Source organism: Bombus vancouverensis, chromosome 6, assembly GCF_051014615.1.
Source record: "Bombus vancouverensis nearcticus chromosome 6, iyBomVanc1_principal, whole genome shotgun sequence".
Lineage (NCBI taxonomy): Eukaryota > Metazoa > Arthropoda > Insecta > Hymenoptera > Apidae > Bombus > Bombus vancouverensis.
In genome coordinates, this window is record NC_134916.1 from 10,256,142 (window position 1) to 10,283,226 (window position 27,085).

Here is a 27,085-nt window from a genome sequence, read left to right on the forward strand (position 1 = left end):
CTGTTCACTCTTTAAGTGATATATAAAAACAAAGGCAGAATATTTGCTGCCACCTATTCAAAGACTACATAACTTGCTACTACGAATAACTTCACTTACATGTTTAACATTTAGATAAAATATATAAATAGGTATTTGAATTTAAATAATCAATTGTACAAAAAATTGATAATTTAAAGTGAAAAAAATAAATAAATAATTTCTTTCTAATCAATGATGATACGTAAACATAACCTTTAAATTTATTATATATGCTTTAAATTCATTGATTAAAGGGTCGATAATATGGCTATTTTTCAGACATTTGGAAAATATGTAAAGTATTACAAACCATTTAATACAAGAATGTTACTAAATTATCGAAACCGTTTTTTGTTTTATTCGTCGTATAATTTTTCAACCTTGAATGACAAAAAGTCACAAAGCCTTTATCACTATTTATACTCGAAAATTTTAGCCTGTGGACCTATTACAATTCATGATTACATGAAAGAAATTTTAACTCATCCAACTGTAGGATACTATATGAATAAGGATGTTTTTGGAAAACAGGGCGATTTTATAACATCACCAGAAATTACACAATTATTTGGAGAAGTATGTAAGTCATCTTCTCGAAAAACTTTTGTTTGGATTAAATTGTTATAATATGTAGCATATATAATATATATTTATTTATGTTTTAATCATTTATTTTTTAGATGATAGCCATTTGGATGAAATATGAATCGCACAAGATTTCTAAGGGTCCTTTACAAATAGTTGAATTAGGTCCAGGTAGAGGAACTTTAATTAAAGATATATTAAGGGTATGTCTTTAATATTCAAAGTGCAAAATTATACAGTTATTTTATAAATATATCTCTACTGTACAGGTGTATAAACAATTTAAATCTCTAAATAATATATCAGTACATTTAGTTGAAGTTAGTCCTACTTTGTCTTTGATTCAGGCAAAGAATTTATGTAAAACGATTACAGAATATGATACAAAAATTAATGAATCTAAAAGTAACCCTATCAATTACTATAGAGAAGGTATTACAGAAGATGAGATAAAAATATATTGGTACAATTCCATTAAGGATGTGCCTAAAAATTTTAGTATATTTTTAGCACATGAATTTTTTGATGCATTACCAATTCATAAATTTCAGGTATATTAACTATACCTAATATGTACAATTTATATATAATACTTTATATACATATAATAATTTTACATTTAGAAAACTGATAGAGGCTGGTGTGAAGTTTTAGTAGACATAATTCAAGGAAGTAATGAAGAGAAATTTTGTTATGTGTTATCAAATGCTCCAACACCTGCTACCTTTTATATATCAGTAATACTACTTGTATTTTATTCTAAAATAAAATAAAATACAAAATTACAGATTAAATACATTTTGTGAATATCTTTCAGAATGATGAAAAGAGAGAGCATGTTGAAATTAGTCCAGAAAGTTTAGTAATAGTGGATTACATAGCAAACTTTTTATGGGAATGTGGTGGATTTGCTTTAATTTGTGATTATGGCCATAATGGTGATAAAACTGATACTTTTCGTGGATTTTCTCAACATAAAATACATGATCCACTATTACACCCAGGAGCTGCAGATTTAACAGCAGATGTTGATTTTGCAGCTATTAAAAAAATTGCAGAGAAAGATGATAGGTTAATAACTTTTGGACCAGTAACTCAATCAAGCTTTCTACAAAACCTTGGAATTGATTTAAGATTGCAAATGCTCTTACAAAATGCTTCAGAAGAAGGAAAGAAATCATTACGAACAGGATATCATATGATAATGGATGAAGATAAAATGGGAACACGTTTTAAAGTTTTATCACTATTTCCGTCTATTTTAAAAGAATATTTCAAAAAAGTACCAGTAACAGGTTTTTATTAAACATGAAGATTGCAATAAATATGTTATATATATCGAACATTTTTATAGTATATAGAAACTTCTTGTATGTATTTATACATTTAAGGCTAAATAAATGAATAATGTAGATAAAACTTTATTTATCTATACTAAAATTTTTGTAAAAAGAATTATGTATTGCAATAATTTATTAGCAATTATTTGCAAAAATTACATTTATAAATAAGGATTCATGCCTAATTATGATTTTTAATTTCAGATTCATACTTTTTCCATATCTCTGAAAATTTTAATACTTTCTCACGTTGTTGATCAAAATGTTCTTTTTTTGGTTTTCTCCATATGTCCCGATTTAGATCCAACATCCCACCTATAATTTCCTGCAGTAAATAGAATATTTGAAATTAACATTTTTGCGAAATAACCATTCATTCATACTTTTCTTAAAAGAAAATTACCTGTGCAAAATTTGTCGGAAACATATGCTCGTCCTCAATAACATGAGCATATCCTTTATTTCTTTCAAATTCTACCATAAAATATGATAGACCATTTGGAATAGCTTTACGCACATCTTTATTTTCAAAATTGATTACTTTTTTATTCATTGACCATTCAGTTTCACATTCTAATAAGGCTTTCTGCCAAAAACATCAAATATAAAGCTTGATACTATTCAAATGTATTAAATTGTCTATGTATATATTTACCTTAAAGTATATTGGAGCTAATTCACCGATTCTTTTCTTCAGTGGAACACATTCCAATTGCATATGTGAAAATTTGTGACGACTCTTGTAAATTTCATAGAACACTGGATACAACTTTTGATCCATGAACATTTTATATAAAGCTTCTTTAAACATCTGAAAATAAAATACTTGTAAGGAAAAAAGGCATATTATTAAACAATAATATCCAGAAAATGTTTTACCTTCAGCTTTTCCCAAATATTTTCATCTAATTGTAATTGACAAGCAATATGGTGTACAGGTGTTATTATACAATGCCCGGAAGTCAAAGAGGTATAGTGAGGTAGACTTAAACAAATATCAGAATCCATTGTAATGATCATGTGTTTTAACATGTATTTTGAATCAATACACCAATAACAATTATCCAAACTTTTTGATAAACGTTTATGTTCCTTAATTGCACGTGAACGATCTTTCTCATTTTGTTCAGCATCTGATTTAATATGTGTAATCTGTTCCTCAAACATCTCATCCATATCTCCATTCTATAAGTTATTTTACACATCATGTATTCCATAATATCTTTTAAAATAGATTTTGTATGACATACCTTAGAAGCAATCTTAACAAATGCTGCATCATCTTCATTTGTAGATCTTCCTTTTTCTTTATGGAACTTGAACACATTGATGATGTTATTGAGATTTAATATTATTGACTATAAAAGTTATATTTTAGTAAACATACCAAATTTTCCAATGAATATTTATCATCGTCGAAGTAATGTCTCACTTTCTTGCCAGAAACATGTGTTTCTGCATTTTTCCGTTTACTATTTTGTGAAGATTTTATAGTTTGAACTCTGGATTCTAATGGTCTTGTAATACCTATTATATGTTATTCGTTATTTATTTCAAATGTACAATTTTATACACATAATACATACCTTTTGAATCAGTTTGTGTAAGAATTACATTTTGGACTTCTTCTGTACTGCATATTTGAACATTTTTTGCGATATCTCTAGCATTTTTTAACTGAATTTTTAATTCATCAGCAAGTTTCTAAAAAAATATTATGAATTTTTACAATTTCTTGGCACATTTCGTGTATGTAGCGTAAAACGTTAATAAGTATACATACAGTATTGCCCATTATTTCAGCTTTAACAATTTTTGCCCCTAGCTTATTCATTTCTGCTTCTGTCAGAGGTTTAGTTTCCCCAGATTCTGTATTATTTCCATCACTATCAGAAATTCGTTTTGCACGACGGCCGACATGAGTATGTGACGAACTCAACATGTTAAAGCTTCAAAAACGTTTATGTCAAGTGTGTGTCATCACAACTAACCTTAATATTTGTTGTGCAGAATTGATAGTTTACAGATCAGCATGCCATAAGGCACGACTGACTCTATGTATACCGTATATCGTATTGTTAAGTTGAGTAAAAGCTAGAGGCAGTGAGTTTCCTCTCTGGTAGAAGTAAACAAAACTAATCACATTGTACACAGCAGTTTCAGCTATTGGTTGATAGTCGCTAATGAATTATGATTTTTACGAACGTTTTGGATATAAATTTGCATGATACATCTGATCTTTTCGCTTAAGAGGTTAATGTACGAAAAAAGGATAGGAAAAAAAGGAAAGTTGTGAATCAACTAAGAATTTAATCACGTAGTTTTATTTATTTTTCCAGACTCGACTCATTGGATCACGAACTTATGACGTCCATACGCTGCACAAAATATAGATGTCGTTTTTATTTCGTGATTGGGCGATTTCAAATTTCGCTCCTAATTTACACATCGATATTGTTAAACATAAAGCCAAATTCATGTGAGAGCATTACAGTACTATATTGTACATAATTTAACCAATCAATAGCGACTACGTAGTTACCGCGTAGATTTTGCCGCGCAAACGTTACGGTTGTTGCTTAAAAACAATTAATTGAATATATTGGTTATTTTGACATTGTAAGTTAAGTACTATTTATTGTTAGTTCAGTTATTCTTCCTGTTTTGACATTGACGCGTTAGAACGTAAAATATTTTATGTTAAAGGTTCTATAGAAAAAGTTGTTAATACTTTATGATTTTTTGATACTAATCTATTAACACTTATTTACAATTATTAATGTTTTATCTTCTACATATACTTAATAATGTCGTTAAATGTTTGATAATATCGAAACATAACAAATTATAAGTAAGGAGGTTTTAAACGAAAACAATTATTTAAACAAACTTTCATGTAATTAAATCAGCTGCCACCAAACCTTGTTATCAAATAAAGTAAATTTTAAATTTATTTGTTATAAAGAAATAATGTTCTCTAATTTCTATTATTTTTGTATTTTCTACTCTGATTCAATTTATATGTATATACAAAAATTTTCATTTTAGATAAATTTATAAATAATGATTGAATCTGACCAAAGTGACAAAGAAACACAGGATGAAATACCACCTTCAAAAATTTCTGATAATCCTGTAGATACAACTGAACTTAGGCAGAAAAGGTTACGCGAAGAAACCTCAGAGGAGGAAAAATTAGATTTACCTTCTAAGAAATTATGTACATCTATTGATGAAAAAATATCTGAAAATATTTCAGAAGCAAATGGTACTGCTGAAGAAGTAAAAGAAAATTCAAAGAATATAAATATTGATGATAAGAAGGACAAAATTAACTTAGTTTCGGATGAAAATAAAAATGAATCTGCAAAAGAATCACATGTTGGAGTATCTGATATTAAAAATAATGAAATATCAATTACTAATGATATTGCAAATAAAAACGAAAATGAGTCTAATATTTTAACAGATATAAAGCAACAGGTAATGCATAAATTATGTATTTAAATTTTAGTCTACAAGCAATGCTAAACGATATACATATTAATATTCAAAATATTACATTTTTTAATAATTTGCATTTACTTTTTTGGGACAGGGAAACATACACTTAGAAACTATATCAAATTTTAATACAAATAATGCAATAATAGAAGAAAAGACAGAAGTGGAAGAAGAAAATAATGTTAAATCAAAAAAGAAAAATAAAAGATTCCAAATTGAAGATGCTGAAGTAGTGGAAGGTTTGGAACTTTCTGTAGAGTGTGCTAGTGATAAAGAATCTTCAAGTTCTTCTGAAAGTGAAAGTGGAAAAGATAAACAACTTAAGCCAAAAACCATAATTGTAAAAGCAAAACCTAATGATTCAGAACTTGATGTTAGTTCTTCTGAAGCAGATAAATCAGATCCACAAGAGACACTTGAAATTAAACCTAAACAAACTGGAAAGAAAGAGAAAAAAAGAGGTAGGACTTCTTTCAGCAAAACAAAAAATACTGACTCTGAAGAAAATAATGATGATATTTCCGATGAAGATTATAGTCCAAAAACTAAGAAGAAACTCAAGAAAGCAGGAGCAAATAAAAAATTTACAAAATCAGCCACAGAATCAAAAAAGGGGGGAGGTAGAGCAAGAAAGAAAGTTAAGAAACCCGTTGAAAATATGGATGGTGAAGATGAAAATTCTAATATAACAGAGGATCTAAAGTCAGAAGAGAATACATTTGATAGAAAATCTGTGAAAAGCAAAAGTGAAAATGAAAGTGACAGTGAAGATGATTCTCAAAATGAAAAAAGTAAAACCAAAGTAAGTTTAATAATATTTCTGCATCATATTTTATGTTTTCAAAATTATGTTTTTATGTTCTTCTAGAAACCTGAAGATAACAGAAGAATACAATTGTTAAAAAAATATATTAGACTTGCTGGAATACATGTAAAATCTTATAATGATCTTTGGACTAATTGTAAATCAAATACTGCTAAAGTAAGATGTCTTAGAGAGTTATTAGCAAAAAATGGAATTAATGGCAGACCAACCATAGAAAAATGTAAAAAAGCCAAAGAAAAAAATGAAAGCCTTAAGGATGTTGCTGAGTTAAATACTAGCAATATTATTTCAGAAGGTTTGTTGCATTATAAAACCTATAAGAAATAAATATCTTAATAATAAAAAATTTCAGGACGTGTTACACGTGCTCAGAGAAATAAGGAATCAACAAAAACACCAGAAACGCCTACAAAACATCGTGAAGCACGCAGTTCATTTAAAAGAGTTTTAACCGTTGTTGACAGTGATTCAGAATGAAGTGTTATGAACTTTTAACCCTTTAACCTACGACGTCGAGTTACTCGTGGTACGTCCTTCGTGCTACATGTGACAAACATTTCTTTTTTTGGCCATATTCGGACGTGTAGGTATATTTTTTTGAAAAATATTAGAAAGATATCCTTAAAAATCGTGTCCACGATCAATTGGTAGTAATAATTTATCAAATATCTTGTAACATAAACTTCGAACGCTCGGACAGATCGTGAAAGGGCTCGACGTCTGACCGACCCTGCCGATGGTTACAGTACGCGTTGTTGGAACTTAAATTGTAGGGCAAAGGGTTAAAGAAATTTGTAAAACATCAATATTATTTGTTTACTTACCTTCTGTGGTAAGTATATATGTCATATTTATTTTCTTAAAAAAAAAAATTGTGCACACAGATACATATTATGTATTCAGAAAAAACTGGTAATCAATGAATTTGATATCAAAAGATATATTGAGATTACGAGATTGAGATATTGCAGTAAAAAAACACATAAAAGTTATTATAAAAATTATTTATTATGATGTAAAAGATTTTATAACAGATCTGCCTTTAAACTTAGAATATAAAAGATTTGTATATCTCAAATTGATTTATGTCTTTTGGATATGTTTAATTAATTTTCGATGAATTAAAATTAATTTTTTCATGAAATTGTACAAATAAGAAATCAAAATAATAGAATACCATTCCTTGTTATTTCAGAGTTTATAAAAACATTTAGAGCTTTTAATAAATATATTGCTTGTAGAGCTCTAGTTATATATAGAAATTAATTAATATTTCTGGATTAAACTTTATATAAAATATAATACAATTTGCGTAATTTTATATATAATTTATATTTGCTTAAAATTCTCTTAAAGATTGGTAAGTCATAATTTGATAGAATACTATAAGATATTTCTGAATACATATATCTTTCTTCTGAAAACAGTTAAAATTATACTCATTTTATTAATTCATTCGCAAAAGTTATTATAGAGCTTCAGTAATAAAATATTCTAACATAAAAGTAATGACTAAAATAAGATAAAGGTCAAATTGTTTTATATATTATCTTTCATAATAAATTGTATAATGACTTAAAATGTAATATAAATGTACGTATATAACGAATATTTGTTGAAAAAATGATTTAGATACTTAGTAAAAATATATATTTTTATACACATGATTGTGTACAATGTCTGTTTTTCAATATGATGTACATTTCATGCTGATAAATATGTACAACAAATTAAAGCTACATAATGCACTGTATTTTATAACAAATAACACGTAATATTAAAAAAAGATGCTAGATTATTAAAAATGGTACAATATAAAGAAATATTTCCTGATTAGTTATTTAATTTGTGGATGCAAAAAGTTTGAAATACATTCCTTACTACAAAATATCTTTTTCTCTTTAACTGCGAATCTGCCATTTAACAAATTTTTATTACAAATATAACAACGGAAACATGCCTCTGTTGCGTGAAAATTTAAATCTTTAACAGCAACACCTTGTTGATCTGCTGCAATTACTTTCTCACACATGTTACACGTTTTTGCATATGTTTTTTGATAACACAAGAGACATAATGGACGATCATTTTCTGTGATGTACTGTTTCCCAGCCAATGGAACATCACAATCCCAACAGCAAAAATGTTTTACGTGATAATTATGTCCTTCTGCGACAGTATACTCTCGCACAAAAATAAGCTGAAAAATATAAGATAATATAAAATTTATTATTATGAAGTAGAGATGAAATTTTTTGGAAACCTTTTTAAGTATATTGTACATACCTCATCACAAGCAAAACATCTAGGAATTCCTAAAAGTGTTGCTAAATCTCTACCACAGTATAATTTGTTTTTATAATAAAAGTATACCAAATCTACTAATAATTCATTACACATACTACATATGAAACACCCTGGATGCCATACTGCATTTTTAGCTTTGTCCGTAATTACTGCAACATCACCAACATGGAACCCTTCTTCACATTTATGGCACTTTTGTGATTTAGAATCTATTGTTAATTCCTCCATGACACTCTTAAGATGTGTTATATTTGGAACATGGTGTTCCAATGGTTTTGCTGTAGAATTAGTTTCATAAGGAAAAATCTGATTTTCCAATTTCTCGGAATGAAGGGTGGTGGATGGTGTTGTAAAACTATTTACTGTTGCTTGATAATTATTAATATCGAAGATCTGTGGATATATTTGTGATGATGACGCTGGTGAAGGAAATGAATTTTCCACTACTTTTGAAGGAGTTTGTGATTTACATTCTGTTAGATTTTCTATGTTGAAACCTGTAGAATACAAAGGATCAGATTTAACTAAGTTTGAATTGGTTTTCATTATTTCCATTTCTGTCTTTATTGGCCCAGAATTATGAATATCCTTTTTTATTTTTTGAAGTTCATCCTTTGATGGAATTAACATTCCAGGATATTTTACACTACTAATAGTAACTGTTTTATCAGCTCCTTTATTTGTGTTTGTGGGAATATTTTCATTTTGTAATCCAAAAGCAGTGTTTCTACATAGTGAGTTGTTTGAATCTGAACTTCTTGCAAAATTGGGAATATTGGATAGTACCTGCCCTTGATTTTCTTGATTACTATACTTATTTGTGAGCTTTTCGCGTATATACATTAGACCCTTTTCGTCTAGTGTACTTCTAACTATATCATTTGCATGTACTGTACTAGGTGGTAGCAAAGCATCTGCTAATAGAGCTTCTACAATACCAACATTATCATTTATTGGTTTTGAATGTATCAGAGAGGTGGATGGATTTTTTAGTACATCTTTGTATACTTCTTTGTGATATCTTGATGGAGTACAAAGTGATGTCACTTCAGAACTAACATTTGTGACTGCTGCATCATTTAAATACTTCAAGTTTTCAGTTGTTGGCACATCTTTTGCAATATCTTGACTATTACTTTTATTAATTTCACCACCTTTATTGATTATATTATATTTTTCAAGAATTGGAATATTCTTAATATTACTACTGTTACTTGTATCTAAAGGAGTAGAAAAGTTATGTACATTTAAATTTTCATATAAATTCTTCTTAGGTGAACTTTTTGGAGCAAAACTGCTTGGTGTACGTAATTGAACAAAGCTTGGTGGCACATTAAGTTTATTTTGTGGACTATGATGTTGCAGGTCTGTTGCATTTACAGGTGTTATTAATGATCCATCAAATGGACGAGCACTTAATATCTATAGTAAATAATATATATATAATATATTAATAAATAAATATATATATTATTGATTTAATTTATATATACTCAAATTTAATTGGTGATTAAATTTATAATGTATAATAATATCTTACCTTTGTCACTGTTCCTTGTCCCACATATTTTTTTATATTTTCTAAATACCTTTCAAATTGTTTTTTCTCTTGTTCACTTAACTTATCACAAGTTTTATAATCTATGTCATGAAGAGGTAACTGTTTTTGTAATAATTGTCTCCTCAGAGCTGCACCAGGTGATCCCTTAATGGGTAATTTTTCCATAGGTAAGGCTTTCATATAGTCTATAGCAAGTTCTTTTGTTGTATCTGGTGGCACCCATTCAAATGCTTCTTCTGCATGTTCTTTTCCACTGTTTATATGTAATACTAAAAAATTTAATAAAAAGGTATTATATTGTATATATATTGTGTATATTATTTTAATTTAGTGGTATTTACATATTGATTTTTTCTTATATTTTCTTGAGTTTCCAAACAACAAATCAAATTGGGGAAAATCGTCATCATCAACATCATGATCATCTTTACTGCATTTACAATTTTTACAAATTTTTCTCCAAAAATGTAAATCCAAACCTGGACATGCAGCTTTACAAAGAACACAAGGTGCTCCTGCCCCAGCCTCATGTGCCAATCGAGGCTGAATAAAATGATTACAATGATTTAGAAATTTCAAAAGCAATTAATTTTATTAATAATCTCCAGAGGATTAAAAATTGTAGGTATTTATAACTGATAAATTCAAATAAAATTTTCTACGGTTGTATATTATTTTTAGTTTACTAAATGTACTTAATGATTAAATTGTTTTGAATTATATATAAATAATAATAAATAATAATAAATAATTATATATAAAAAATAATAAATAGTAAATGTAAACAGATATCATATTACAAAGGAAAAGCGAAAAAATATATCTCTAAGTATACTCTAAAATCGCTTCTTTAAATTCTCACTTTTCTTTTCCGATTTTCCAATTCTAGCAACCATTTCGGACGATCATTTACATCTGTATTATTCATTTCTAATCAATTTCTTATTTTTTATTATAAAAATTGAAATTATATTTGTTACACCCAGTTGACACTTGCACAAACGTGTGACTCATCACTATGCCACATTAAAGCAGTGCTTATGTCCCCCCTTCTACTATACTCGATAAGTGGGGCCCACTCACATAATGAAATCTTCCTTCAAAAAGATTTCACATATACATACACTATATATCATACATTTTCACAATACTCAGAATACTTCACATATTCAATTCAGAGTTCAGTGTTATCTTATTATGTAGGAAAAGATATATATTAATATTTTTTATTTATCTAACATGTGTAATATGGTATAAATTATTTTCTTCATTTTTATAAAAAATTTTTATTGTAAAGAAAATTAAAATATACTTATTTTAACAGAGAAGATTTGTTATAATTTGAGTAGTACTATCAATAAATAAACTATACATGAAAATAATACAAAAGATTGAAGAATTCTATAATATATACATGCTTCTTTATCTGTATACTGAATATATACAAAAAAGGCTCATTTGAATATAACTTCAGCATGTATTGTTTACCTTCTGCTATATCCATTAAATTTTTCAATCAGTTCCAAAAGCGGTATCAAATTCTTCTTGTGAAATCTGAAATAATTACTCTTCTTTAAAAATATATATATGAGGGTTTATTTTTTAAGGAAATTTTCATTTCAAAAATTATATTAAACGTACCTTTTTCTTTTTTAACTTTTTAATTAATGCTATGTCTTTTGCTAAATCTTTGATATCTTGTTCATTCATCTTTTTTTTTCGCTTTTTTGTTGAGTTTTCTGACATCTTCTGCTTCAGTTTTTTCTCTTTCCTTTTTTTACGGTTTTCTTGCTTTTCCATTTTCTGTTTTTTATTTTCAGACCATGGTTCAGTTTGTTTACATTTACGTTTCTGTGCCTTAGGCCATACTCCGGTGTCTCGAAAAATCTTTAATTTTTCTAAACGACTTTTTTCTTTTTGTTTATCTGAATATGTAATTGAATTGATATCAATATCTTCTTCTTGAAAATTTGACATATCTTTTCCTTTAAGTTCTGGCATACGAGGCATTCGTAATAACCCAAAACCCATTGCAAGCTTTCCTAGATCAATATCTTTCAATCTTAATATTAAATTACATTCATGCTTATTGTATGCCTGTACATATGATACAAATGCTCTGTTGGCCTTGTCAAAAAGAGAGCGATCTTGTTTTTGTAAATTTCTCATACACGTTAAACACTTTTTGTATGAAATAATGGATGGCTCCAAAACTATTTGCTGTAGATCTACTTTTTGATTTCTTTTAATAAATTCTACATATGCATCTTCTGTTTTTAAGAGAAATAACAATGCATTTCCTTCGTTACCTATTCTAGCAGTTCTACCACATCTAGAGCAAGTTACAACAAAATTATAAATAATAAGAAATTTTAAAGTTAGATCTACTCTTACCTATGAACAAAACTACTTGCTGAACATGGAGGATCATATTGTAATACCCAATCAACTTCTGAAATGTCAATACCACGAGCCATTACATCTGTACAAATTAAAATTCCACTTTCAATAGATCGAAAATCGTTGAATACTTTGTACCGCTTGTTTTTCATTTTGCCATGAATTGCAAATACTTGAATAGTCGGCAACATTCTAAAACCAAAACACGTTATAAGATGTATCTTGACAGAAATGTACCTAAATGGTTTATAACTTACGTTTGTGCAACATGACTAAAATAATCAACACAAGCACAAGTAGATAAAAAAATCATATATTTTAAATTAATCCCTTTACGCTGAATAAAATCTATCATTATAGATAATTTATATTCAGCATTTACAATGACATAATTATTTATTAAATTCGTAGGTGTAGAAATATTTGGTTTTTCTTTAACAGTTATCACAGCTGGGTTTCTAAGCCCAGCTCTTATTAACTGCTGCAATTCCTTTGTTTGAGTTGCAGAAAATAAACCTGTTCTTCTGAGACGTGGTAAATAAGATAATATTGTATCTAACGTTGCAGAAAATCCTAGATCTAATAGTCTGTCAGCTTCATCTAAGATCAGTACTTCCTATGAGTAACATTGCTAATAATTAATTTAAACAAAATATTACTATAAAAACATATTTTATATTTAAATATTAGTTACCAAAGATTTTACATATGCTGTCAAGTTTATACTTTTACAATTAGACAACATATCTTCTAATCGACCAGGTGTGGCTACAATAATATTTGCTCCAGCTTTAAGTTTATCTGCATCTTCTGCAATTGTTGTACCACCAACAAGTAATACTTGTTTTAAATCTGGTATATTGTCTAGAAACTTTTGCAAAACTTCATTTATTTGGATAGCCAATTCTCTTGTAGGACTGATTATTATTGCTCCAATTTCTATAGGTTTCCATTTCTCATTTCTTTTCTGTTTTAAATTTAAGTAAATAATGATTACTTTTTTATCCAAAATATATAAATATGTATTAAACAAAAATAATCACAGGTTGTAGATTTCATATGATACCTGCAATATCTCTAAGAGTGGAACTAAAAACGCAATTGTTTTTCCACTCCCTGTTACTGCTTCTGCAGCAACATCTTTTCCTTTTAGTAGTAATGGTATGGAAGCTGCCTGTGTATAATTTAAACAAAATTTCAAATTTACAAAATTTGTAACTATTTTAAACTATAAATATTATTTTATCAAAGGATTCAAATCTAAAATTTGTCATAACTTTATAATTTTGATTGCTATAATTTACCTGCACGGGTGTCATATAAGGAAAGTCCAACTTTTCAATGGTTTTTAATACAGAATCACTTAAAGGCAACTCTAATTCTTTCCAATTTTGTGTTTTCATTATGAATTGTAAAATTTTAAGTTAAAGTAAGTTAAAAAATTAAAAAATATATAATTTTAACGTTACTTTTTTTTCAAACATAATTTAATAGAGTTTTATAGGTTATGTTGAACATGCCATTACTACTAGTATAGAGTACAATGTAAATCAGATTGTAGATGATTTATACGTACATATAGAATACCTTAATAACCTTATCGTAGATTTTTCAAATATCATTTATATAAATCAATCTTTAGTTTCAGGATATATTTAATATTTTTGAAATGTGTTTACTGTGAGATATGGAAACTTTATATTAAATTAAATGTAAAATGTAATTATAAAAGGAAAGAGATATAAATAAAACGTATTCAATAAATTTTCGTGATTAAAATTTAGATCTTGAAACATTTTATAGGAAGTTAAAAATAAATAAACCATCATGTACAAATTGGCTTTTAACGTATTGAGTTTATTTTGATGTTTTTTTTTAAATCTCTTCCATATAAAATTTGTGTCTAACGATGCCACACATTCAACTATCTCTCAGATAAGGATCGTCCTTGCCTTTATTTCTTTTATGTACACGACTAGGTCTAAGGCCGTAATTCAATTTGTTTTTTTTTTTTTCAATGCCATACTATCTGACAGTATTTGTTTATACACAAGAGGTACACAATATATTTAATTGTTATAACAATTTTAAATATTCGACGCAATAAATTCTTCAATCTAGTGGACAATAAAATATTGTTACCTTTCTGAAAATTTCTTCAATACTTTCCTTAATTTATAATTCATGTTATCTATAATAAAAAATAATGCTCATTTATAAAGACATTACATAGATTACGTAATACTTATCTAAATTAAGCTTAAGAAGAAGAAAATTTAATTTAAAAATTGAATATAATCAATGTAATGTTCCTTGTATCATTTTTAAATCTATTTCTACTACTTTTATCTATTTTTTTTTACGAATATAAGATCGATAATTATTACTGTAAACATGTTATTGCATAAAAAAAGGATATCGAAATTTTATATTTTAAATCACTAAACAAAAACTAATACATTTGTACCTCTTTATATATGCAGATGGTTTTTTCTCACGACAGGATCGTCTGTCGGGTCGTTTTAAACGTTACTTGCCAGATCCTTTTTCTCTTATACATTTTTTCTAATTAGATTTATTCTTTGCTTTGAGGATCTTATGTATTAGCATCTCATAACAAAATCCGTCATCAACAAATCGCAAAATTTGAAAGTTGACTTCAATTATTTCAATATCATGTCATTTAATTTTGTACAATTAAACGCAATTTAATGAAATTTTGAAGAATTATATCGACCTGTTCCTGTGCTTCTTATCCACTGCAGCAAGATATCAAATATGAAAGCGCGAGCAGAAAAATATGTCATATGTTCTATTTTTTTACATTATACCAATAATTACTTTGTGTAAAAAAAAGTTTTACTCGCGTGATGTTCACAATTACTCCGTTTTTGAGTACTCAAATCTCCGAAGATACGTTCACTACCAGACTATTGGATAGCTCTCTGTATCAACCTTACAGGTTGAATTTTGGTTTAATGAATGTTTACAAAGTAGTGTGAGCTATGATAATTAAAAGTGAAATTTCTTTAATTTTAATATTTCTTGCAGTATTTTATAGTCACAGTCCCTCATTTCTTTCATTTCCTAATATAATGCATAGGCACCACCTACCAATACAATTTTGAAATTGTTTGTTTGCCAATTTTCCTTTTACATTTCATATATTTCTATAAATTAATCTCAAAGATTATGTTTGTTTTTTGTTGTAACATTTAAATTAATAATATAGTAGTACACCATGGTAAATTGTATACTGAAATCTGTCTCATATGATTAAGATTTAAATACAATTTGAGGGACTAAATGTCATTGTGGGTCCTCTGTAATTAACTAACCCACTTCAAAGTCACTTTCAAGATGATTAGCACTTCATTTTAGGTTATTACTATTTTATAAATTTTTCTTTTTTGTAAAAGTGGCTGATTATTATCTGAATTAAATAAAACGCATACTATTTTTGTTTTGAGTTTGGAATGATATTGCTATTATTAATGGAGAAAAGAAAGGAGAGTGAAACTTATAAAATTGCTTATAGATATATCGACGCATAGAACAAGCAAGAAAGTCATTTTAAGTGCCAAACGCCATCATGAAAGTAACTTAAATTTATAAACTTTATTCTACCTCTGCAGAATACTAGTAGTTTCTTCTTTTTTCCGTTTCTGATTGCAGCTACTGATTGTGCGGCAAAATCACTGGTATAGTTTGCTGCGCTCCTGGAGGTGGTTGTGGCGGCAAGTATTGCATATGTTGGGGCGGTATTGGTATATGAGGAGGAATTATAGGACACATTATTGGATAACTTGGAGCATGGCCTTGAGGAGGTGGTGGAGGATACGTGGGTTGTGGAGTACCAGGAGGATTGTAAGTGCCTGGTGTGTGTGGTGGATTAGGATTAGCTGGAGAGGGGGTTTGACTTGGTGGTTGTTGAGCAACATGAGGGTGTGGATGTGTATGTGGACCCATGTACTGAATACCAGGAGCCTGTGGTCCTGGTGAGTCATGGTGATGATAAGGTGTTGCCATATGTGGCGGTGGTGGTGGTGCCTGAACCATGCGTACCATCTGTTGATATGCTGGTTGAGTAGGATAAGGCACCTGGAATGGTGGATGTAGAGGTGCTGGTGCCATTAAAGGTTGTCCAGTTGCTGCTACTACTTGCATCTGAGAGGCTATATCTTGAGCACGATGTTGCGCATGCATTACTGGTACTGAAATAAGCAGAATAACATGCAATTTTATGATTATCTCGAAAGAGATCTATGTTTTGGAAAAAAATTGAATATAAAACATTTATTAATAAATAGAATATTGGAAATAAGATGCAGATACCTAGATACTGACCCTTCCGGAACCTTGTCACAGGTTGAGTCGGTGGCTGACTGAACGCAGTTGGTGGTTGGCTAGTCATTACATATGCTGGCATGACTACAGTTGTAGGCATAGTTGCTCCAGTATATTGAGGTGTTTGTGGTGTGTGTGGTCTACTTGGTGTTGGTGTACTTGGAGATCGCTGAAGGTATAATATTTATATTATAATTCAATATTACATTATCGCTAATTTCTAATCTAATAAGTGGTAGCTTACCGGCGTGAAAGCTTTAGTATTTGGATTGAATTCTTTAGCATTTGGGTTTAACGTAGATTTTTTGAAAGCTGTCGTTATTTTATCGGCAGTAGCTTCTTGTGGGGCTTGGGTTACAGGGGGGGTGTTTGTAGAAGTTTGTTGTTGTTGTTGTGATTGGGGAGGACTTGTAGATCGCAATGGTAATGGACCTGGTGGTGGTTTACTAGTGACCACAGTTTCTTCTGGAACAGTTTGATTTTGATGTGATTGTTGTTGTTGTTGTTGCTGCTGTTGTGGAGGATTTGGATGCTGTTGCTGTTGTTGCTGTTGCGGTTGCTGTTGCGACGATTGTGACGTTGTGTGCTGATGTGATGATTGATGATGTGTCTGAGTAATTTGAGGTGAAGTATGAGTATCTTGCTGATGTTGGTGTTGTTGCTTTCTGGTAACAGGTGGTGTATCTTGTGCTGGTGTTTCTGCTAATTTGAACTCTGATGCAAATTGCCTCAATTCTGAATGTTGTTCTTCTCTACTACGTGGTGTTGGTACCTTTAACGATATATACGTTCCATAATTTTGTACACATAAAGTAGCTTAAATATAATTTATAGAAAAAGTATTACTTTTCTATGATCTGATTTATGGGAAACTATCTCACATCGTTGTCCTTCAACAGAATTTTGTTGTTGTAATTGACCATGCTGTTGATGCGATGATTGCTGCTGTTGATGAGCAGTGGTAACATTTGTTTGTGGGAATGGTGCTGGTGGTGCTTTATCTGCTTGATACACTTGTTGTCTGCCAGGCCGTTCACGCTTTTCTGTATTTATTTTGGATGATGATGTCTGTTGTTGCTGTGGTGGAAAACTGACTTGTGGTACAGAAGGTGTTGCCTGAGATTGCGGTTGTGATTGTTGAATCACAGGTACTATAAATATAAATTTGTTTAAAAGAAAATGTACGAATTATTTTTATGTTTCTATATTTTATTGTTATGAATGTAATTAGTACCTGGTGGTGGTGGTTGTGTTGCTGGTGTAGGCACAAATGGTGGTGGAGGGTTGTTATATGTAACCACTAGTCCCAGGCTTATTGATACTGGATGTTGTACCGAAGGATGAGCACTTTGCATTCCAATAGGAAGATTCGAATTTGGAGGAATGTTCACATTTACGTTGGACGGAGATTGTTGATTAAAGACATTTTTATTAGCAGTTGCAGGTCCTGGCGAGGGCGGTGGTTCACTAGATCTCATCAGCTTTGCACTATTTCCATTTTTCTTCTTCAGTGGAGGTGGAATATATTTACCTTCAGTAGGTCTCACCTAAAATTATGTAAAATTAATAGAAGATAAATAATTCCACACTTTCTAAATATAACTATAACAGTAGCAAGAAACTGCACCACGGCTGCAAATCTCTCCTCTTCATCGCCATTTTCCAGTTCTAGTCTAGCTTTGTAATTTGGCTGTGACTCTATTTCATTTGCAATTTCTGCAGCCTTTTGTTCTTGTTCTTTGTAATCTTTTGTATCTTTTCTCTGAAGTGGTAATGTATAAGCAGCTAAAGTTGGTTCATATGTTGTTTGAACACCATACTTTTGTTCATTTTTGCGAAACATATCATTAGCATCCCACCCATTCTAAAGTTAATTTTATATGTATATATGAATACATTACTTATATATGTATTTATATTCTTTTTATTATTATAAATATTGTGTACTTACTGTTGTACCATCCAATTTTAAATCATCTCCATTCATAGTAGCAGGAGGAGCATCCCAAGGTTCCAATTCTTTCTCACCAACTACACCATTATATTTACTAATAGAAGTGTCTGTTCTAAACCCATCACGTGTAGCATAATCTAAATCAATATCCCTGGCATACATAGTAATAATATCTTGTGGTTTAAAAATTAATTTCTCTACTACACTATCTGGATTAAATTTTTCTGTAACTTCCACACGATGTACCATTTCTAAGACAACATCAAATTGGCTTGAGAAAGTGCGAAAAATACCTTCATATATTGAACCATTTAATGTTTGAATCTGCGATAATACAAATATATTACAATAAATATGAAAAGAGCTTACAAAATTTATATTTTATATGTTTTATTAATGAAGAAAGTCAGAAAAAAATATGGTCTTTGTTTATTCTTATCAAATAAATCTATTACCTGTACAACATTGCCAACATTACTAGTTATGGCATGCATAAAATGGGCATTATTATATACCCCTTCAGCAGCAACACATCTTTCTTGTGGACCACGAGCACGTGGTGATCTGAAAATAAAATCATATTTATAAATCCAATATTGTCTTTAAATATCAAGAAACGAAAAAGTTTAGTAGTTGAACATTTAAAATTTGTTCAGTTTGAAAGGGATAAAGAAAGATATGGAAGATATATAATGAAACAAAAGAAAAAGATACCTGTTTGTGTTTGAACGATTCTTTCTTTTGCTATTCATTTTGCCACTCGACGAGGATTCTTCGCCAGTGGTTGGTGGAATTCTGCCGCCGGTTTGTTGCGGACCTTCTCGTTTCCTAGTGGGGACCGGAATTTTGACTAATTTCCCGGTGACTACTTAACGTCAAAAAATATTTTCGATCGAATATCCCAACGCAGGGAGGTATTAACGATTTTTTTCTTCTTCAACGAACTGCTCGTTAGATATTTAAAATTTCAATTTCAAATATTTTTCGTCCCCAAAATGATTGACAGGAGGTATTAGCTACAACAACTACCAACATTCACGATCGGTTTTCGAATCACAATCGTTTATAGGTTATGCTCCAATGGTTATCTAAACACTCGTTCGCGAAAGTCTAGCGCGTGCGTGACTTTCGGATTTTGACAGACACAAGAGTGTAAGCAAAGAAAGCAGGAACACTTTGTATTCGAAGAGACGTACGGGGGAACACGGTCTGCTCGACACACGATATCTTGCTAGTGCGTGACGTAACTCCGTTCTCTTTACGCAGGAAATCACCTTTATGGAATTTTTGCGTTGACGGAGTTAAGAAACGAACAACGGTAGCCCCAAATAATGATTTCGGCCACGAAATTGTATTTCTATTTAATTAATCAACATGTGGTAAACGATAAAACTTAGCACAAGTCGCCTGATCAACCTGATCCCGGTGACTGTCAAATACAGTCGCCACCTAGTGAGAAGTTAATGCAAATTCTGATAAAGATCATTCGCAATGCTCTTTCTTAAAGAACCTACTTTCATTGAGACTTCCTTTTCTGGTGAAAATGCAGCTTTAATTATTACTTATAGTAACCTATATATATTTAGGAAGGATTTTGTTATTGAAGATTATTCGAAAACTTGTAAATTGAATTATATTTTTCAAAATATTCCATAACATATTTATATTTCAGTCGGTCTAAAAAAAAATTGATGTGTTATATATCTAGTAATTTCATTTTAAACTTCGATCAACTTGTCCATACGCATCTCTATTTCTCTCATCTCTGATTCTCGTTATAAACTGTGTGCAATTTTCGAATAATATTCTTTGTTCTATCGGAAATGAAATCGTCCACTTGACCCAATATATGTACGCCTTGAATTATCCATTCAAATCCCTTATTTATCTTTTTCTCTCTATCAGTACGGTCAGTTGAACGGCTCGATAAGGCATTTGAAAGTTCTGATGAGACACTTTGTTCCCTCGCAAATATTTTTTCTGTACCCATCATTATCATCTGGTGGACAATTCAATAATGATATACACCTCTGAACAATTTATAATCAAGGTATAGTGTTACTTACCAAAAATATTGCAAAAGGAAGTAATAAGGACGTTTTCATTTTTTCCAGATCAATTATATGTGTAATTATATGTACAAAAATAGTATCAAAGATCAATATTACTAAAAATGTTGATGAACAAAAAGTGAATAAGATTGTATTCTCAATGCAATTTACTTAGTTAACGTTCTTACAGTTATTTAATATATGCCAGTCTCTTGATGAATTTATTTCTCTTATCCATATATTTTTCATCGGATGGTATTTGCTGACGTTAAATAAATGGTTTATATGTTTAATATTAAGCAATGCATTATTTCAAGTGATTAAGCAATTTCTTCTGTAAGCACAATTATTATGTCACAATCGATCGTCGTATCCTTTCAAAAGTTGGTTGAACGATACATACATTTTTGTTCTTCCTACATTCATACATATATACATATACATACATATACATACATATATACATACATATATATATATATATATTATTATACTCGTCAAAATATTAATTGATGATACGGTACAATGGAAGAATGACGAAATTTTAATTAATTTAACTTATTAGCTTGCCTGTATTTAACTTACAATATAATACAAAATAATTAAGAATGAATAAAAATAAACCTATCTGTAACGAAATTGTAAGAAAATATATTTTTCATAGAGTTAGTTATTGAAAAATTTTGTTGAACTTCTTCTCTTTCTCCATGTAGTTAATACATTTTCAAGCCTGAGGAAATTTGGCTGTTCAGCTTTTCTGAGCTGCGGCGGCCTGAAGTTGATTGTTTAGATTTTGCGTTGCTTCTACGGCAATATCAACGGCCTGTTTCGTGAATTTTGCAAGATCTTCCTGGATTTTTCCAGAATGTTGGCTCAGAGATTTAGCGGCTTTGTCGGATTCCTTGAGTACGGTTTGAACTCCTTCTTGGAATTTAGTTTGCAATTCATTGACTTGTTGCTGAGCGTTCGGAATTCCACTGTTAATATCTTCGACGACCTTGTTAAGCTTGACCTTAACGCCGTCCCATAGTCTTTCCAATTCAGGGGTCTTAGTCTTGACCTAAATAAACGTAAACAATATTTGAATTCTTATTATACTTTTTTTTAAGCCTAATCCACAAATTTTATTTACTTTTTTTATAGCCTTGTCTTTCTCAAAACGATACAATTAAAAAATATTGTTTCATAGAAACTAAGTTTCTAAACATATTAAATCAAGTTCAGTTAACTAAATAGTTCATTATTACCTCTTCAGTAATGTTTTTCATGTAATTTTGGATATTGGTAATGAAGTTGGTGCTCTGTTCCTTGACAGTTTTTACCATAGTCTCTTGATCGGGGATATTCCATTGTTCCTGAATTTGTTTGGCTAAATTGTTGATGTTCGTTTGAGCCTGGTTGATGAGTTCGGTCAATTGAACTTCAGGAGATCCCTGAGAATTGGTAGTACTGGACGGAGCAACTTTAGCTTCCGAGACCAGTGCAATAGCGAAGATGATCGTGAAAATGGTTTTCATTTTCCTTGGATTCACTGTAAATCAACTAGAAAGTAACTGATGTGCTGGCTACACCAGCTACTGCTTTTATAGGCGATTCTTATCAAGGGTGCACGAGGGCAAGCCAATTATCTCATTAAGACGATGATGAATTGTGATTTTAGCATTCCTCTTTAGACGCTTTCAGAAGAAAGTCTTGAGAATTTTTCTCGATAACCATTAATTTCATTCAGTTTTTCAATGATTTATTCAAAAGATAATAATGAGAAGAATTTGATTACAACTTAATATTTACTAAAGATATTATCTGAAAATAGGTTTATACACGTTTATGAATAAATATTTTATAGCATTAGTGCGTAAGATTGGGATGGATAATTTAATTTAATTTTGTTCTTTCTTCATCAAATAATAACATGGTTAAGTAAATACTGCGATATATTCGTTAAGTTATGATAAGTGATTATATATTTTTTCTTTCTCTCTCCGATGGTCGATTTTATATTGATATTCTCGAGTTAAAGTTCAAGATAAAAACGAAGTTTCAAGGCATTGCATTTCTCTCTGCGGAGAAATTACATTATCTTAGCAATTAAATAGGATTGAAATTCACAAAAATATCAAAACTACCAAATTTACATTTATGTTAGCTATTACATCTTCTTCCAACCATTATTATCACGAACATAAATATTATGTTGAGAAATTTGATATTCAAAAATATTTCAAGAAAGAGTAACTCCTCTACCAAGCAGTTACTTAATCACATTTTTGATCTTTGAAATTTGCTGTTAAATATGTATTAGATGCATTTATAGGAAGTTACGTCAAGAGGACAAGGTCTTGTGGAAAAATTTCTATTGATGCACTTGTTGATTCTTCTGTTGCATGTGTACTATCGATGCTACGGAATCATTCCTTCAAAGTCCATATGGAACAGCTGGTTATCTATATGTGTACTGTCGGTCAATAGAAGCCTTGACCCATGACCATTTTGATTCTATTATTTGCAATACATTCATACACTTTCACCCGATTTTTATTCTACACTTTGTTTGATATTTATTCTGTATCAAAATTTACACGATGATGTACATATCAATTGATAATAACTGATAATAAATGTAGATTATCACGTTTATTTAAATATATAATTTACATATATTTTATGTTTCAATGTATTACGAACTGATGAGATGCATGACTTTATCGGTGGTATTATGAAGATAGGAAAAGTTTATGTAACGATATTTCATGGTGTTGATATAATTCTTTCTACATATAGGACGTTCGAAGTTATATATTTTATTTATATAATTTTAAGCATTAATAACTTTTTAACAGTGACATTTTTAAAGGATGAGAGAATGCAAGGAAAGTGCTTATCTTCGCATTTTATTTTCAAAATTTGTGTTCAATGATACATAATTATATCATGGAAAATCATGGATTCATTAAAGCACGCGTTATTTATCTATTAGTTGTGTAAATACTATTTTTTATCTTAATACTTGTGTTAAAATTAACACTGTTTTCAAAAGACATATACATAAGTACTTATACATATTAGAAATCTAACAAGAATGATGCAATCTGTTATTTGCGAACGAAAATACAATATTAATAAAGAAACGCTAGAAAATTGTTGGCCCTTTTTATTAAAAAAGGTAATTGTACTGATTTATAAATCCATAGTAGAGAAACTTTAGTTATGAACAATTGATCGAACGATTATTTACGCTTATTATTTGTAAGTTTCTCTATCTCTTTTCGAAAATTGTCAGTAGCCTGTCCAATAGCTGATTTCGCCTTCTCTAAGGCGCCATTAAAATCCGCATTTTCAAATGCCCCTTTTGCATCATCGAACATCTTCTTCGCTTTGTTCGTTAGATCGTCAAGAGCACTTTGAACTTGTGGATTTGATTGTGGTGTATCTTCGGGTATTGGAGTAGCCTAGACATTAATATAAATTGCCGGAAAGAATTATAAGAATCCTCGGTTACGAACCATTAACCAAATTTAATTACATTCAATTTAATTTTTGAAGAAAATATTTTACCTACCTGTAACACATAAACTAGGCAGACAAACAGAAAAGCGAATAAGAGGAGGTATCGAGCCATAATGTAATCGATCGTTGTTCTTTTCTGTCAGGACTATCGCTCAAAAGAATGTGACAGTTTCTGTTAGAGAGACGGTAGTAAACTGCTTTGAAAGCTTCGTGCGAGGTGTGTTACTATGATAAAACGAATTAAGATCAAAGATCACGCTAATAACCACTTAAGCCTCTATACTTCTAAGTTATTCTCAATTTCTTTATCGCCAGCTAAGCGACACGACTTGCACACGTTGCTCTTCTTCGCTCTACTGAAACAAAATGAACCGCTCTTCGACCACTTTTGATGAAATCAAGCAATTATTCCATGCTACGTCATGATTTGCGTTTTTCACAATGCTTTATCTACGTTCTGCGGAAATTGTGTAATCAACGTATTTCCATTTCCTGGATCTTTTTAAAATGTTATTTTTGTATACTTTGCCAAGTTAATGGTACATCCTAGCGATAAACATATTAGGTAGTCATCATATTTTACATCGTAATTGAAATCAACTGATGCAATATAAGTAAATATATTTCTATAAAATGTGTTCGCAGAGTTACTCTTTAAATTACTTGAGTTTTATTTCGCTAGTGGTAAAACTATTATTTTTCTTGCCTTTATGTATCTGTTTTTCTGTTTATATGGTTAGATTTACAAAAATAGAAATAATCGTTCAAGGATCGAGTACAAAATAAGGAATATCTCATCAATATGGAATTTTTGTCGACTCTTGGAAACTCGAAAGTTCTTTAGTATAAACAAAATTATGCGCAATAGCGGTAAAGAATGTGATTCGAATAAGGATATTTTTAATACGTAATATCTTTATTTCAGCACTTATGCTAATAAACAATTTTAATATATATATATGCAGTAGCTACATATAATGAGTATAATAAATTATTAAATTTCAAACATTTTTTAACAGTCGTGAGAAAAAGTTAATTGCGATGAAGATAAGAATTCGAAAATTATTCTAATTAACGAAAGGAATGTAGATCCTAAAAGAGACATATTTTGATCGTCATTATGAATCATTATAATATACTAAGTTATAATAAATAATAATAAAAATACAAGTAAGTGGATATTAAATTTGTAGCAGAGATTAGAATTCGGCAGGATGTTACAATTCTCAATTATAAATTACATATAGAAATCGATAAACGAATTGTAATTACTGATATAAAAAATGATGAATATTAATTCTTTTCATCCGAAAGTAATCCTGAAATACTGCTTTGTGACATTTGAGAAGAAGCAGCACTCGGCAAACTCTCTCCACTTGTTGTAGGATTTTTACACAATCCCAGAACTTGTAATGCTATATTTAAAGTTTCCGAAAAACCAGAAGCAGTATATCCGTTATAAAATGCTTGTAAAATATCGATAGCTTCTTCCAAAAGTGATAAATGCCGATAGAATTTTTGTTGAACGTAAACTATCAAATAACCGATTGTCGTTTCCAGCCACGCGATTGCCTTAGAAAATAAATTTGCTGTTTCTTCTATAGGATTTAATATGCATCCATAAATGAAACTTAATGCGGTATTGATGAAGGTAAAAACTTTGTTCTCAAATTCTTTTAAAATACCAGCAATATATTCATAATCAAGTTTAAAATAATTAAAAAGATCTTGAATATGAGTGATAAACTTTACAGTGCAACCTTTCAACCTAATTACGCTTTTCAAAATAGGAGTAACGATACGGAAAGATTTTCTTATAATATTCAATAGCGTTTCTAATTTCTCGGGATGTTTTAAAATTGCTTCAAGGCGCGTTACTCCGATTTCTATTAACTCAGGTAGATCTTCAAGTTCAGTAAATAAAATTGCATCTTCAGTTATGTTCAGTAAGTGAACCAACGGAGATTCAGGCTTTAAACTTTGCCCAGCGTCTACAACGTAATGAAAGAACTTGTTCAGTTCACAAAAATATTCATGAACAATAATTCCAACTCTATGTCTGTGACCATGGCTTGCAGCCTCTGTCTCACAGGAATTACTTTCTAATGGATCCTGTGGAGAAGATTCTGAATGCTCGAATTTAGCTTTAGAAAACTCCCAAGTCAATGAATCAGTTACTTCACGCTTTGACAACTTCTTTGAGTTATCTACAAGCTTCTAAAAATGTTTAATTTTTATTGATAAATGAAACAAAATAACGGTACAAAATGAAAAATACGAAATAAAAAGTCACCAGATTATCTTCTTCCACTTCATTTTTTATCTTTCCGCTATCTCTATCCTCTCCATTAAAAATTTCCTTTTCCGCTGACGTTGTATATAATTGCAAAGATTGTAAGACAATAGGTAAGTCATCCTGGAGTAATTCAGATAAAGGATTACGTATTCTGTTCTTAATTGCTGTTGTTATGACAGTTTGATTTTCACTAGCAGCACTAAATGTCGCGGTACATAATACCACGTACGACAAGAAGACACGCGAGCACTTGTACTTCATTCTTCCAACCAAGAATGCACTCACTGATTTTGGCTAATGAAGGCGGCTTCATATATTCAGACGATTGATATCTTATTTTAGTAAATCGCACGCACACGGTGCGCAGTTTCAAAAGTTAAGATGAT

General features: G+C 29.9%; 8 protein-coding genes and 2 long non-coding RNA genes across 19 annotated transcripts; 3 read left to right on the plus strand and 7 right to left on the minus strand.

The window, feature by feature from the left end:
- Nucleotide 1: 1 nt before the first annotated feature.
- Nucleotides 2-2,025, plus strand: LOC117155727 (protein arginine methyltransferase NDUFAF7 homolog, mitochondrial). 3 transcript variants are annotated; one of them, XM_033332008.2, is made up of 6 exons: nucleotides 2-131; nucleotides 301-597; nucleotides 702-809; nucleotides 876-1,157; nucleotides 1,230-1,343; nucleotides 1,424-2,025. In XM_033332008.2, the coding sequence occupies exons 2-6, from the start codon at nucleotides 346-348 to the stop codon at nucleotides 1,910-1,912; spliced, it is 1,245 nt and encodes a 414-aa protein (XP_033187899.1). In that variant the 5' UTR covers nucleotides 2-131; nucleotides 301-345; the 3' UTR covers nucleotides 1,913-2,025. The 3 variants fall into 3 exon arrangements, with proteins under 3 accessions (XP_033187899.1, XP_076475600.1, XP_033187898.1); XM_076619485.1 differs by having other exon boundaries at nucleotides 36-131; nucleotides 458-597; XM_033332007.2 differs by lacking the exon at nucleotides 2-131 and having other exon boundaries at nucleotides 182-597.
- A 36-nt stretch (nucleotides 2,026-2,061) lies between these two features.
- LOC117155728 (CWF19-like protein 2) lies at nucleotides 2,062-3,888 on the minus strand. The gene is made up of 8 exons (XM_033332009.2): nucleotides 3,730-3,888; nucleotides 3,533-3,650; nucleotides 3,334-3,473; nucleotides 3,197-3,262; nucleotides 2,826-3,131; nucleotides 2,602-2,757; nucleotides 2,350-2,532; nucleotides 2,062-2,271 (listed from the first exon to the last, which is right to left on the minus strand). The coding sequence occupies exons 1-8, from the start codon at nucleotides 3,886-3,888 to the stop codon at nucleotides 2,128-2,130; spliced, it is 1,272 nt and encodes a 423-aa protein (XP_033187900.1). The 3' UTR covers nucleotides 2,062-2,127.
- Nucleotides 3,889-4,057: 169 nt separating this feature from the next.
- Nucleotides 4,058-7,524, plus strand: LOC117155726 (uncharacterized). 6 transcript variants are annotated; one of them, XM_076619483.1, is made up of 6 exons: nucleotides 4,058-4,199; nucleotides 4,286-4,425; nucleotides 4,995-5,429; nucleotides 5,545-6,252; nucleotides 6,319-6,571; nucleotides 6,629-7,524. In XM_076619483.1, the coding sequence occupies exons 3-6, from the start codon at nucleotides 5,010-5,012 to the stop codon at nucleotides 6,751-6,753; spliced, it is 1,506 nt and encodes a 501-aa protein (XP_076475598.1). In that variant the 5' UTR covers nucleotides 4,058-4,199; nucleotides 4,286-4,425; nucleotides 4,995-5,009; the 3' UTR covers nucleotides 6,754-7,524. The 6 variants fall into 6 exon arrangements, 5 of the variants coding, with proteins under 5 accessions (XP_076475598.1, XP_076475597.1, XP_033187897.1 ...); XM_076619482.1 differs by having other exon boundaries at nucleotides 4,066-4,205; XR_013058690.1 differs by lacking the exons at nucleotides 4,058-4,199; nucleotides 4,286-4,425 and adding an exon at nucleotides 4,432-4,565 and having other exon boundaries at nucleotides 6,629-6,859; nucleotides 6,977-7,524.
- A 388-nt stretch (nucleotides 7,525-7,912) lies between these two features.
- Tes (testin LIM domain protein) lies at nucleotides 7,913-11,262 on the minus strand. 2 transcript variants are annotated; one of them, XM_033331997.2, is made up of 5 exons: nucleotides 11,007-11,258; nucleotides 10,486-10,687; nucleotides 10,124-10,413; nucleotides 8,563-10,005; nucleotides 7,913-8,476 (listed from the first exon to the last, which is right to left on the minus strand). In XM_033331997.2, the coding sequence occupies exons 1-5, from the start codon at nucleotides 11,070-11,072 to the stop codon at nucleotides 8,114-8,116; spliced, it is 2,364 nt and encodes a 787-aa protein (XP_033187888.1). In that variant the 5' UTR covers nucleotides 11,073-11,258; the 3' UTR covers nucleotides 7,913-8,113. The 2 variants fall into 2 exon arrangements, with proteins under 2 accessions (XP_033187888.1, XP_076475596.1); XM_076619481.1 differs by lacking the exon at nucleotides 10,486-10,687 and having other exon boundaries at nucleotides 11,007-11,262.
- A 366-nt stretch (nucleotides 11,263-11,628) lies between these two features.
- LOC117155724 (putative ATP-dependent RNA helicase DDX55 homolog) lies at nucleotides 11,629-13,947 on the minus strand. Its single transcript, XM_076619134.1, has 7 exons — nucleotides 13,849-13,947; nucleotides 13,611-13,718; nucleotides 13,239-13,511; nucleotides 12,802-13,160; nucleotides 12,539-12,736; nucleotides 11,802-12,476; nucleotides 11,629-11,698 (listed from the first exon to the last, which is right to left on the minus strand). Exons 1-7 carry the CDS (start codon nucleotides 13,945-13,947, stop codon nucleotides 11,629-11,631), a joined length of 1,782 nt encoding a protein of 593 aa, XP_076475249.1.
- LOC117155620 (uncharacterized) lies at nucleotides 13,611-20,290 on the minus strand. 2 transcript variants are annotated; one of them, XM_033331801.2, is made up of 10 exons: nucleotides 19,560-20,290; nucleotides 19,301-19,409; nucleotides 18,843-19,169; nucleotides 18,519-18,755; nucleotides 18,126-18,438; nucleotides 17,738-18,042; nucleotides 17,136-17,663; nucleotides 16,892-17,060; nucleotides 14,121-16,758; nucleotides 13,611-13,718 (listed from the first exon to the last, which is right to left on the minus strand). In XM_033331801.2, the coding sequence occupies exons 1-9, from the start codon at nucleotides 19,595-19,597 to the stop codon at nucleotides 16,220-16,222; spliced, it is 2,565 nt and encodes an 854-aa protein (XP_033187692.1). In that variant the 5' UTR covers nucleotides 19,598-20,290; the 3' UTR covers nucleotides 13,611-13,718; nucleotides 14,121-16,219. The 2 variants fall into 2 exon arrangements, with proteins under 2 accessions (XP_033187692.1, XP_033187691.1); XM_033331800.2 differs by having other exon boundaries at nucleotides 16,880-17,060.
- A 177-nt stretch (nucleotides 20,291-20,467) lies between these two features.
- Nucleotides 20,468-21,744, plus strand: LOC143302811 (uncharacterized). Its single transcript, XR_013058618.1, has 2 exons — nucleotides 20,468-20,895; nucleotides 20,960-21,744. It is a non-coding gene; the product is annotated as an uncharacterized LOC143302811 (long non-coding RNA).
- A4 (apolipophorin-III-like protein) lies at nucleotides 21,439-22,459 on the minus strand. Its single transcript, XM_033331802.2, has 2 exons — nucleotides 22,144-22,459; nucleotides 21,439-21,956 (listed from the first exon to the last, which is right to left on the minus strand). The coding sequence occupies exons 1-2, from the start codon at nucleotides 22,411-22,413 to the stop codon at nucleotides 21,645-21,647; spliced, it is 582 nt and encodes a 193-aa protein (XP_033187693.1). The 5' UTR covers nucleotides 22,414-22,459; the 3' UTR covers nucleotides 21,439-21,644.
- A 1,312-nt stretch (nucleotides 22,460-23,771) lies between these two features.
- On the minus strand, nucleotides 23,772-24,780 carry LOC143302810 (uncharacterized). The gene is made up of 2 exons (XR_013058617.1): nucleotides 24,456-24,780; nucleotides 23,772-24,345 (listed from the first exon to the last, which is right to left on the minus strand). It is a non-coding gene; the product is annotated as an uncharacterized LOC143302810 (long non-coding RNA).
- Nucleotides 24,781-25,616: 836 nt separating this feature from the next.
- Nucleotides 25,617-27,031, minus strand: LOC117155744 (uncharacterized). Its single transcript, XM_033332032.2, has 2 exons — nucleotides 26,697-27,031; nucleotides 25,617-26,620 (listed from the first exon to the last, which is right to left on the minus strand). Exons 1-2 carry the CDS (start codon nucleotides 26,958-26,960, stop codon nucleotides 25,697-25,699), a joined length of 1,188 nt encoding a protein of 395 aa, XP_033187923.2. The 5' UTR covers nucleotides 26,961-27,031; the 3' UTR covers nucleotides 25,617-25,696.
- Between the last annotated feature and the right edge of the window lie 54 nt (nucleotides 27,032-27,085).